Here is a 13,348-nt window from a genome sequence, read left to right as displayed (position 1 = left end):
CATTATCAACCTTCCATTACAACTGTTTCTGTTCAATTTCAGACCCCATTCATGGGGCCATTGAATTTCAAATAAGAATTTGCTCAGGTTACATTCTCCTCCTCCTTACAGTTACTATCATAGTTACCATTACAATATATCTTTATGGGCCTCTTAGCCACGTGCGTTGTGTAGGCAGTCATCTAATTATGCTTATTCCATTTGTTTCGATTGACTACAGATTTCACATGTTGCTGCTTCCACTAATTGGACTTCATTCTATTCGCTTTAATGTCCATCAATTTCATATACGCAAATGCATTCTGTGCAGACAAGTTCAGATGTCCTCTCGCTGTGATGGCTGAAGATTCAGCATTTGCAATGCCCTATACAGCCCATTCAGTGGTTCTCACAGCATGCAGCGCAAAAATCTAAGGTTCGATTTTTCTTTCCCATTAACAATCCAGCAGAAAGAAGAGGTTACGCATTCCTGTAGTGGAAATGAGTTTTGCATCCTCATTAGTTGTTTCCCATTATGATTGGATGACCAGCTCACCAGCAGGACCAGGAAAAATTCGTAGACAACTCTTTGGTGACAACGCAGTCAACAAAAATGTAACTCCATACAACTTGTGTTTTTTGCTCCCCACTTATCCCACCATATTGAAACCCACCAAATTAATTTACCTCTTTTCTGCAGGAAACCATTGTACATACTCCGAATGAGATCGGTCCAGTCTGTTGGTCGCAAAACAATCTCATAAATATGTTCTTTTGGCCTATCCTCATCGGTACATATCATCTGTAATATATGCATAGCCATGCTTGAACCTACTGCCATGCTATTTTCTTAAGTATATTCAAGATTTTTCTTGCATGGGGGCGCGCCCCGCCACTAGTAGTAGAAAGAAACGCATGCACGCACGCACGCAGATAGCAGGGATGGATGACGTACTTGATACTGTTGGCGTTGCCGGGCCACGCGCGTACATCATCCTTACCGAGATCTCCCTGGTACGCGCCGCCAGCTGGGTGCACCGCGGGGACGTCGACGGTACTGGTGGTGTTGGCAGCAGCAGCTGGGTGCCGGCCGGTGCCCACTTGGGCGGCGGAATGCGTGCCCCCACCGTGGTGCCCGCAAGGAAGAGCGCGAGGATGGTACCGGACTTGCCCATCGCCATCTCCGCACTTTCCCTGTGTCTGTGTGTGGTGTGCGTGCGGTGCTGCGTGGCTGATCTGGCCCAACGAGGGAGAGGGAGAGGGAGAGGTAGAGACAGAGAGAGAACAGAGGAAGCGCGTGCATCTGTTGGCTTTGACTCCTGACGACCTCAGCTGATCGAGACATGCATGATCCGCTGGTTTTAAAAGATCCTCCCAATTATTATGTAACATAATTTTAATCGTGTCAGCATACATTCAACTATGTAACATATATATATATATATATATGTTAGTGTAACATATTGTACATTAAATTAACGTGTTAGGTACTAATCTTTTTTTTATGCCGCTGGAGACTTCGTATGCTGCGGTGTCATATAGCTGGTTGATGGGTTTGCACGTCCGAAAGATTTTTGCATGCAAAGGAACAACAGAAAAGGAAGGGCCTCCGCCCATGATTTGTCAAGTATATAGTATAGTCTATACTAGTAGTCTGGCCCATAAGGCCCAAGTGCCTATTGTATACTCCCTCCGTCTTAAAATAAGTGTCGTTCTCGTTTCCCGAGAAACAACTGCCGGCGATTATATATTAAAATATATAAATATTTATGCTAAGTAATTAGTATCATCGAAAAGATCTTTCAGTCTAGTTTTTTAACAAATTTATTTGAAGATATAAATATTGCACGTATTTTCTACAAATCGAGTCAAACTTGTGGCACGAAAACCCAAAACGTCACTTATTTTGGGACGGAGGGAGTAAATGTACAAGTATCTGAATACTACAGTCTGGATGATTCTATTTTGTGTTGTTCTACTAAATTAGCATGGCATCAGAGCTAGGTCTTCCACCGTCGCCGCCGCCGCCGTCGTCGGCCAGTCATCACCGCCGGTGAACGGTCCTCGGTCGCGGTGCCCCTCATTTTTTTTCGTTGCCAGGCCAAAATCCTCTGCATCCGAGGCCGCTGTCCTTACGCGGCCCGTCCCCACGCTGTCCGTGCGGTCCTGGTCGCGCCGTTCGCGCGGTCCTTCGTCGTCTACTCGTGCGGCTGTCGCTGCACCGTACCTGCACACCCGTGAAGTCTGCGCGGCTGTCCGCCCACGAACTGGCATCGACGTCCGGCGCCTGCACATCTGCACCCGTCCGGCCGGTTGTTTGTGCAGCGTTGCCTGCTTGCTTTCTGTGAGAGCCTCCTACCCCTGAGAAGCTAGTTGTTCGTGCTTGCTGTCATTGTTGCTACTTGGCTGTCAGAACTGTAAATGGGTTCATCCGCTGCATCAATCTCCACTATGGCACCTTTTACCTTTGCTGCTCCTGCTCTTGATATCAAATTGACTGGTCAGAATTATAGAGAGTGGGCTTATTCCTTCAGAATGCTTCTTCTTTCTGTCGGTGCCGGCTTCGCTTCACATCTTACAGATTCCCCGCCTGATGCTAGTGACAAAGATGCAAAGGCTTGGAGTGATGTTGATGGCCATGTAATGGCTAATCTAGCCATGAATGTTGATCCAACTATAAGATATTCTCTGGAGGATTTCAATACAGCTAAAGAAATGTGGGATTTTCTAAAGGAGCGGTATCAGCAAAGTAGCTCTGCACTTCGCTATTCCACTCTCAAACAACTTCATCATCTACAGCAACAAGATCTATCGGTTGAGGAATATCATACTGCTTTTATGAAACTATCTAGTCAGTTAGACTCAATGGTGCCAAAGCCTAATTCAGCTTGCAAGGAGTGTGCGTTCAGGGATAAGTATGAGCAGCAAAACAAGATATTTCACTTTATGATGGGCCTTTGGTCCGAGTTTGAGCCTATTCATGCTAAAATCCTTGGGCGCTCCAGTCCTCCTACCATGGCTGAAGCACTTTCAGCTGTACTTGCTGAGGAGACAAGGCTTCGCATTATAGATGCTGCTCCTCCAATTCCTCAACACTCTGTCCTAGCAGCACCTCCTCAGTATGTTGTCATGGATAGCTCTCTTGTTTCTAAAGAGAAACCTAAATAAAAACCAAAATGCAAGCATTGTGGTGGAAAAACACATACTGAAGAGCGTTGTTTTCAGAAATATCCACATCTCTTGAAGGAGTTTAGGGCCAAGCGTGCAACATCTCATAAGGGCACTACAGCAACTGTTTCTCCGGTCACTCCACCGGTGCCTCCAAGTACCACTACAGCAGCATCACAGTTCTCCACACCTGTTGGTGCCTACATGTTTGGTGGCTCTATAGCTTCAGCTTCCATTTCAGGTACTTCTGTACCCTGGGTCTTGGACTCAGGTGCCTCTTTTCATATGACTTCCGATAAATCTCAGTTGGATTTTTGTCGCCCTCTTCCTAAAAATCGACATGTTCAAACCGCTTATGGTAGTTCTTGTATTGTTACTCATCATGGCAATCTTGCCACTTCTGATTTCACCGTTTCAAATGTTTCTTTTGTGCCCCAACTTTCTATGAATCTTATGTCTGTCGGTCAACTTACTGACATGAATTGTTCCGTTGTGTTTGATGATACCTCTTGCTTTGTTCAGGATCGTCGAACCCAAGCTCTTCTTGGTACTAGCCATCGCCATAAGAGTTCCTCTGGCCTCTACATCCTTGACCGTCTACATCTACCGATGTCTTCGTCAACATTTTCACCACCACCATCATCACCATCGTTCGCTTATCCTATGGTTACTTTTCCTCAGTGGCATCACCGTTTGGGCCATTTATGTGGCTCTCATTTTTCCAGCTTAGTTAAGCAAGGTGTTCTTGGCCAAGTGTCCATAGATCCCTCTTTTGAATGTACTGGTTGTAAGTTGGGAAAGCAGATACAACTGCCATATCCCACTAGTAAATCTAGAACTGAACATCCTTTTGATCTTGTTCATTCAGATGTAAGGGGCCCGGCTCCTTTTGCTTCAAAAGGTGGTCACAAATACTATGTTATCTTTATTGATGACTACTCTCGTTATACATAGATCTATTTTATGAAACATCAATCTCAATTGTTGTCTATATATCAAGCCTTTACTCGTATGATACATACTCAATTTTCATCTACTATTCACATTTTTCGTTCCGATTCTGGAGGGGAATACTTGTCAAATGCCTTTCGTCAGGTTCTTTCATCTGAAGGAACTCTTGCCCAATTATCATGTCCTGGTGCTCATGCACAAAATGGTGTTGCAGAGCGAAAGCATCGTCATATTATTGAAACAGCTCTCTTTTGATCGCATCTTTCATGCCTGCTCACTTTTGGGCCGAGGCTATCTCAACTGTTGTCTACCAAATTAATCTTCAACCCTCCTCTCGCCTTCAGGGCAAGTGTCCTGGAGAAATTCTACATGGATCCCCTCCTAGCTATGATCATCTTCGTGTGTTTGGATGCAAGTGTCATGTCCTTCTTGCTCCTCATGAACGCACTAAACTGACCGCTCAGTCAGTTGAGTGTGCTTTCCTAGGATATAGCCTTGAGCATAAGGGGTATCGTTGTTATGATCCTTCTGCTCACTGTATTCGTATTTCTCGTGATGTCACCTTCGTTGAGTCTTGTCCTTATTTCCACACACCCACCTCAAAATCATCATCTTCAAATAACTCTATTTTCTTTCTTTCATTACCTCCTATCTACGTTGATTTATCATCACCTTCCTCATCTACTCCCCCTATGGACTCTCCCACGCCTCCACCTGATATACATATTTCTTCTGATCCCGTTCCTTCACAATCTATTCTTACACGCCCACGCCCTCCCATTCATTTCCAATATAGTCGTCGTCCTCGTGCTCCTTCAAATCCTGAGCCATCTTCTAGTCTTCATGATCCTGAGGCCAGTACCACAGACTCTCCCCATGATCCTTCTTCTAGTCCAGACACAAATTATAATCTTAGAAATCGAGCCACCATTCATGCGCCCGATAGGCTTGGTTTTCTCATTTCTGGTGTTGCTAGTGAACTCGAACCTTCTTCATATAAGGAGGCAGCAGATATTCCAGTTTGGGAGCAGGCTATGTCTGAAGAACTTGCAGCTTTGGAATGTACTGGTACTTGAGAGGTAGTTCCTTTACCTGCACATGCTGTCCCCATCACATGCAAATGGGTATTTAAAGTTAAGACCAAAGTTGATGGATCAATCGAACGATACAAAGCTCGCCTAGTTGCTCGAGGTTTTCAACAATCTTATGGTCGTGACTATGATGAGACCTTTGCTCCTGTTGCTCATATGACTACTGTTCGAGCTCTCATTGTTGTGGCTGCCATTCGCTCATGGAGCATCTCCCAGCTAGATGTTAAAAATGCTTTTCTTCATGGTGATCTACATGAAGAAGTCTATATGCAACCACCCCCAGGTGTTAAGGTACCAGATGGTTATGTTTGTCGCCTTCGTCGTGCTCTATGGATTAAAGCAAGCACCTCGTGCATGGTTTGAAGGATTTGCTTCAGTTGTTAAAGCTGCCGGTTTTACTCCTAGTGATCATGATTCTGCACTTTTTGTCCATGTTTCTGAGCGTGGGCGCACACTACTCTTACTCTATGTGGATGATATGTTGATTACTGGTGATGATACTGAATATATTGCCTTTGTAAAGGCACGTCTTCATGAACAATTTATGATGTTAGATCTCGGTCCTTTGAGGTACTTTCTTGGCATAGAAGTCACAATGACATCTCATGGCTATTATCTGTCACAGCAGAGATATCTTCAGGACTTGATAGCTCGATCTGGCCTTTCCGATACTCGAACCATAGCAACACCTATGGAGCTTAATCTTCAGCTACGACCCAATGATGATACACCTCTTGCTGATCCTTCCAGATATCGTCATATTGTTGGTAGTCTTGTCTACCTTACTATAACAAGACCCGACATTGCTCATGTTGTACATATTCTTAGTCAATTTGTTGGTGCCCCCACATCAGTTCACTATGCACACTTGCTTTGTGTTCTACGGTATTTACAAGGGACAGCAACACAGTGACTATTTTATGCCAAGTCAAGTCCACTTCAGCTGCATGCTTACTCTGGTTCTACATGGGCAAGTGATCCTATAGACCGTCGCTCTATCACTGGTTATTGCATATTTATTGAAACTTCTCCGATTGCATGGAAATCAAAGAAACAAAGCTTAGAGCTCTTGCTACTACCACCGCTGAGCTAATTTGGCTTAGATGGTTGCTGGTTGATCTTGGAGTTTCATGTGATAACTCTACACCCCTTTTGTGTGATAATATGAGTGCTATTCAAATAGCAAATAATCCAATCAAGCATGAGCTGACCAAACATATTGGTGTTGATGCATCATTTATTAGATCTCATTGCCAACAATCCACAGTTGATCTCAAATATGTTTCATATGAGCTTCAAGTGGCAGACTTCTTCACCAAGCCTCAAACAAAGGAACATCATCGCTTTTATCTTCTCAAACTCAATGTGTCTGATTCTTAATCAGCATTCACCTTGAGTTTGAAGGGGGGTGTCAAGTATATAGTATAGTCTATACTAGTAGTCTAGCCCATAAGGCCCATAGTCTGGCCCATAAGGCCCATGGCCCAAGTGCCTATTGTATACATGTACAAGTATCTGAATACTATAGTCTGGATGATTCTATTCTGTGTTGTTCTACTAAATTAGCACATTGAACCAATCCGCAAACTCGCTGAATATTGCTTTGCAATACACTCTGTAGCTCGATAAGAAATACTCATCATAATCTAGCAAACCAAAACTCCATGTCCAGTTAGGTGGACCTGGTGGGCATGGAAGTGGAAAAGCCTGGGAGCTGCAAGATAGCTGCATATCGGTGGTGGCCCTGGAGAATTCTGCTGCACATCTCCCTTGCTCTCAAGCACATAGTGAGTCTCACGAGCATCGACAGCAAAATATGACAGAGCCATGCCACTATCACATAAATGAATCCCAATTTTCTGTAGTAGGCCCCAATGTTGAACTTGACAGTAAGCATACCATGTTCGATCAGTTGGTGGCCAAGGAACTTTGTAGTGTATGTCCATTCGGCAGCAACCAAATAGAAGAACATCCAGTAAAGGAGTATACCAGCAGTCCATCGAACCCCAGTTGAACACCCAATTGAGCAGATGTCAACTGCCTAGCAGCTAATTTTCGGCCCATCCGATGGCCTGGTTCATGACATCTTGTTCAGTATATTAGGTTTGGGCTGTTTAGTTTTCTGATAAGAATGCCTATACCAGTATACCACTAGTGCTTTGATCCACTGAGATGCTTCAATGTGAGCTTTTAAGCTTTTGTATGTAGTATACTTTGCATGTATTCTATAGTTTGACACTCTTTTCTTTGTTGCATGTAGGCAACATATGGGAGGGGAACTCGAGATGAGGTTGATGAATTCATTTATCAACTATGTGATGTCACAGGAGATGGTGCCTTAACTAGGTATTGCTCGAGAGAAATTATTTGCTTCTGATATATTGGCATGCCATGTGTGATCATGTCCTTTGCTAAGCTGATTCAATAGTTGAATGCTTCAAATTTGAAAATTGCCTTCAAACAAAGACATTGTTTCTGATATAGAATCATGTTCGGCTGATGGTTTCTGCAGCTGATAAGCCGGGTAGCCGGCTGATGCTATTTTGTTGTGAGAGAAAAATACTATACCATGGCTGATAAGTTCAAGCGAAAAGAGTGTCAAACTATAGTATACATAAAAAGTTCAATTGCTATGAATGAGGGGTTGGAGTTTCTGGTTAACATGTTTCAGGTAGTTTTTTTGCTGGGCGATATTGGCTGAGATGAATTTGTTTGCATTTAGTTGAATTCATACTCTGTGTTTAACAAATCTTATGATTTATTGTTTGTTTTGTTTTTTCTATTTAGACTTTTAGGCGTTAATTGGTGTTTACTCTTGCATTTACCTCTCCGTGCACTGCCAGGTCTGATTTGGAATCTGTCTTGGCATCCGTTTATAAAACTATATTTGCAGTAAAGAAGGAAGTTGCTGAAGGTTCCAACAACAGACCATTTGAAGCATTCCTCAACTCTGCAGTATTTTCAAAGGATGCTGAAGGGGTCTCAGAGAAGTCTATGTCATTATCAGACTTCAGGAACTGGTGCATTCTCTTGCCATCCTTGAGGAAGTTCCTTGGGAATTTGTTGATGCCCCCTGATTCAGGTCTGTCTTATTCGTGCCATTCTGTTAGTATTCCTAAGCAGCATTTCCGTAATTTTTGAAACAAAACAATCAGACCCATCTGATGCTGACATTTTTTGCTAGGTCATTCCTCATTAGTCCTCACATCTAGGAATTTACACCATGATGTCCGGGTGAAGTTTTTGCACTATTCTCTCAAAAAAGTTTATGCACTTACTCTGCAGCTGGAGTGTTAGGAATAAGCTCATAAACCTGTACAAAAGGATGTAGATGCGATCTTACATCTAAGTAGTTTGCCATGCACATAACTATGTGAAAATACAAAGACATAGTGTTGAAGAACTTATACTATTTTATTGAAAAATGGGATGCCATACTACATTAAGACTATTCCTCTAAAACTTGTATCAGAAGTAGTAGAGGTAGAAGTTATTATGGAACCATTGCTTTTCTAAGTATCAAAACCATATCAAATCAAATAGTCTTGAGGCATACTGTTTTCTCCTCCTACAAACTTTTGAGACCTCTTTCTCAAGCATGCCTCATTCTCAACCGTACTTTTATGTTTTATGCCTGGATTAATGGCAGATACAGACATATGTTTTGCTGAGTTTCAGAAAGATGCCAATATGACTGATTAAGTCATAAATAATGTAATTTAATATACAAATCAATTAATTAAATTAAATAAATGTTCTAAGTGTAGTGAATTTGATATTTTCTTACTTGATTCCACAACATGATACCAATTAGAACTAATATGTTATTTGGCTTAGTGTTTTTTACGTGTTTACTAGATTCAGTTATTAGGACATTTCCTAGATATGGTGCTTGTGCTGCATGAGTGCCAGCATTTGTCACTTATGTCATTTCACACTTGCCTATTCATTCTGAAGCAATTTCAATTGGTTCTGCACATGGTATCTTTAGTTGTACGCTTAGTCGCTTATACATCTAGCATGCTTATTAGCATTTGAGCAGTATAAATGAAATACAACGTACATGATATATCATGTCACGCTTTTGCTGACTTTACTTCGTTTGTAGGTGTTGGCGTTCGGACCAGTGGGTCCTAAACCAACGAATAAATTTGTGGCTGCATGTCCCTGTCCCGGATGGTGATGCAAGATGACACAAGGGGTTTATACTGGTTCGGGTAAAGAGTGCCCTACGTCCAGTGGAGGGGGGAGAGTTCTTGTATTTCTTGCACCGAAGTGCTTGTTGTAGGGGGTTACAAGCGGGCGAGAGAGGGAGCTTATCCCAGGTCTCTAAGAGTGGAGTGTTTGATTGCGTGAGATGTTGATCTCTTGCAATGAAGGTGTGTGTTACCGAGTGTGGTGTGGTCTGATCGCAAGTTGTCTGATCTTTTTCGGTGCCTAGAAAGGGTCCCGGCCACTCCCTTTTATAGCCGCAAGGGGGGCACAGGACACTGTACAAGTATACTACGTGGCATTCCTTAACATAGAAGGCAGGTTCGAGCCCTGTAGTTCTTCACTGTAGCGGCATGGTCAGCGGTGTGGTCTCGGTCCTTGGTGTACTGGAGCAACGCGTCGGTCACACCTGATCCTGTATGACGTGGGAACTCCTGTGGATGTCCGGCGGGCATGGCCTCTTCTGTAGAAGACGTGCCGATCCCTGTGTGCTTGACCGGCGTGGAGAGCCGAGGCCGGGTCGGGGCGATGGCGTGGGTGCGTTGATTCCGAGGCTACAGGAGCTTGACCCTATACGACGTGGGGACTCCTGTAGGCGCTGGGCAGGGCATGGCCTGCTCTATAGACGACGTGCCGATCCCTGTGCTTTGACGACGCAGAGAGCCGAGGCTAGGTCGGCGCAGAGGCTTGGCCGTCGTGGGGGCTCGGCGGGCGCCGGTTCCGAGGCTACAGGGACCTGAAGCGGATAGCCAAGGCTCAGAGGGAGTAGTAGTCATGTGCGTTGATTATGAGGTTACAGGCGGATGTGACCCGCATGCCGCGCCGTAATGGCCGGCAGTTAATGTCACGCAAGGGTTGGGAGACACAGTGCAGCACTGGCCTCGGTCGTGGGCATAGTGCAGAGCACAGCGGCCAGTGACCCCTGCCCTGTTCCGTCATGGGCAGCGTGGCAATGAGGTGACCCCTGTCCCATTGGTCATGTCGCCGTGCTGCGCCGGAGTGCGGCTGTCGTTGCTGGAGTGGTTGGGAGCATTGAATGGGTGTGACGCCCCGTCAGAGGGATTAGGCAGAGCGGAGATTGCGGTGTAGCTGCCCGAGCCGGCCTCGGGCGAGTCGGCCGGTTCCTGGGGCCTCGGACGAACTAGAGGATTGACTGTTGGGTTACCTCGGGCCGAGCCTGCCTCGGGCGAGTCGGAGAACTAACCGTAGAAGGCTGGCTGGCCGAGCTTGCCTCGGACGTGGTGGGGGCTGCCTGAGGGCATCTTGGCTTTGGTACTTTTCTTTGGGGTCTAAGCAAGTTTTTTCGGATATTGCTTAGGGTACTCCTTATTATGGTACCCGACAGTAGGTAGACCAGGGTTTGAAGTACCACTGCTTCATTATCCTGAAAACATCTCCACTGATTTGCTGCTTCTAAATAAAGAGCATGCCTGGCATATTGGAGGAGGCTTTTCCCAACAAGAGGTGCAAGAGTGGAAGCTTTTACATCACAGTTCTCTTCATGGACAAAGCTTCAACACTTTCTTAGGCAAAGTAACGTGAGTACTCTTCAATTTTGTAGATCTGCTGGAGTGAAAGCCACATTTTTAAAACTTTATTCATAATAATAATAAAGATGTGTTATTATATATGGAAATGGCATAATGAAACTAAGTTCCATCCTTATGATATGATTTTGGTCACTTTTCTTTGTTTAGCAGCCGCATTTATGCCAATTGTCATTGCTAATAATGGGCAAAAGCATGGCAATTTTACAACCTATCCTCATGATTCAAGAGAGTCCTTATTCTTGCCCTATCACTGCTCATACTTTCCATCTGAATAATTTTGGACTTATATATGTCCTTCTCTGATATGTTTCTTGTTTTATAGGAATGGAGATGCTCAGACTGTTCTGATTGTTAAGGATACAGAAGGTTCAGTTTATGGTGGATATGCATCGCAGCCTTGGGAAAGGCACAGTAATTTTTATGGTGACATGAAGACATTCCTCTTCAAATTATATCCTCAAGCATCCATTTTCCGCCCTACTGGAGCAAACAAGAATTTGCAATGGGTATGCTCTGCTCTGACATATCCTGCTTTTTTTTCCTTCACTGTTTGTGTTACTAATCATCTCCAGAATATAAAGGGTAGTTTACATCATTAGCTTATTTTGGCAGTGTGCTATAAACTTCAGCTCTGAGAACATACCCAATGGTATTGGATTTGGAGGGCAGCCACATCATTTCGGACTCTTTTTATCTGCAAATTTCGATCAAGGGCACTCATTTACTTGTAGCACGTTTACCAGCCCTCCCCTTTCCAAGACAAATAGGTTCAGCCCAGAAGTTATTGAATGTTGGGGTATACAAACGAGAGGATCACAAGATGAAAAACTGGAGCTAGTCAAGGGGACAGTCCTCGAGAGATTCAAGGAGGACCGGAACATGCTGAAGATGGTTGGTTTGGCAAATGCGAGTGATTAAGTGCGAATATAACAATGATGTACATGTTGGAGAGCCTGTACAGCACATGTTCATGACACCATGTCTCTGTGTTCTACTGATCATATATTGCTTTTGTCGAATTTATCACTCAAAATATTCATTTGATCCACACTTTGTAACAATTGACCTAGATGATGGTCTATCATAAGTTCATCTCATTAACTTTAGTGGGATGACTATCCCATTCGTCGTACTAATATGCAAGTGAGGATGAAGTAGCGATGGATCAACCCAAGCTATGCCAAAGAACTAGCTCAGTTGGTTAGTGCTTTCCGACGACACCTCTTTGGGCTGGGGGCAAATAAAAATTCCCTCGCTGGCGTAGCCAGAGTTCGGGGTTTTTTTTCTGCGATCGGGAGAATCGCTTTATTCTTAATGAAATACGGGTGGGGAGCCTCTCCCCCTTCGATCGTGTTTTTTTTTATCAACCCAAACAATTATTCAAACCAACCTAAAATATGACAAGTGATAAGGTAAATGATGATCTTTACAAAGACCATCCCTTCTTTCAGTCACCGGAGGCAAGATAACAATGGTAGAAGTCTCGTAGGAATGACTAAAAAAGCATTGGATTGTGCACATGGTATCGCCAGAGGCAAGATAAGAATGGTAAAGTCTCATAGGAATTGAATAAAAAACGTTGGATTATGCACATGGTACATGTAGGGAATTGACAGTGACGTACTTATCTGTCAAGCCTTTGCATTTGAGGTTTGTGTGGTTATGATACAATAGTAAAAGGCCAGCTACCAACACGTCTGTATGAAATATTTGTGCCACAGTTTATTAGGGTCATTGCTCAAAAATAATTATAATGAACAAAATAGTAGGTTTCATAACTATTCCATTACAGGCTAGAATTGTAGAGTACTGAACACATTTACCAGAATTGACGAAAGCCAGGGTTAGTCGCTATCCGTAAAGAAACTCGATTGTTCCTCCCAATGGTTCTCTAATAGTTTTGACAGAAGTGTTAGCTGCAGAAAGAAGAGACATATGCTAATAGCCTAATACAATGCACACTTCACATCTCAAATTGCACGGCTAAAGTTCGGGTCTTGTTAAGCCATAGTAAACCACTAGAGAGCTCTTAGAAAATTGGCAATATCAGAACATGGGTAATGCTGAATTCTTGGCAAGGATGCTACGATACATTTAAAGAAGATTCGGGGGGCAGAAACAAATGTTTGGTTTGTGAGCGAGGAAATCCAAAACTCTTGTACGAATTATATGGACATAGCCAAAGTTTATTTAGTATAAAACAAGTGAATGTGATCTATAGACATGGTCTGACGGGTGCCATTTATGGCGCTGCAAAACACTTTCTTTTATGAATTAGTAGTAGTAATACATATGACAGAAAAAAATAATAGTAGTAGTAAATCGGTCACTGCCCTTTTCTATGCAGAGCGGTGGATGCTATGTCAAAGCCTGCAACGAATAACACCGCGAGTCTGC

At 43.6% G+C, this 13,348-nt stretch overlaps 1 protein-coding gene across 1 annotated transcript; it reads left to right on the top strand.

The window, feature by feature from the left end:
- The first annotated feature begins 1,984 nt into the window (after positions 1 to 1,984).
- On the top strand, positions 1,985 to 12,031 carry LOC136509251 (uncharacterized). The gene is made up of 7 exons (XM_066504074.1): positions 1,985 to 2,323; positions 7,450 to 7,535; positions 8,083 to 8,271; positions 9,298 to 9,406; positions 10,825 to 10,939; positions 11,274 to 11,457; positions 11,564 to 12,031. The coding sequence occupies exons 4-7, from the start codon at positions 9,379 to 9,381 to the stop codon at positions 11,867 to 11,869; spliced, it is 633 nt and encodes a 210-aa protein (XP_066360171.1). The 5' UTR covers positions 1,985 to 2,323; positions 7,450 to 7,535; positions 8,083 to 8,271; positions 9,298 to 9,378; the 3' UTR covers positions 11,870 to 12,031.
- The last annotated feature ends 1,317 nt before the right edge of the window (positions 12,032 to 13,348 follow it).

Source organism: Miscanthus floridulus, chromosome 15, assembly GCF_019320115.1.
Source record: "Miscanthus floridulus cultivar M001 chromosome 15, ASM1932011v1, whole genome shotgun sequence".
Taxonomy (NCBI): Eukaryota; Viridiplantae; Streptophyta; class Magnoliopsida; order Poales; family Poaceae; genus Miscanthus; species Miscanthus floridulus.
Note: the sequence above shows the minus strand (reverse complement) of the source record. Positions and strands in the feature narration are given on the sequence as shown.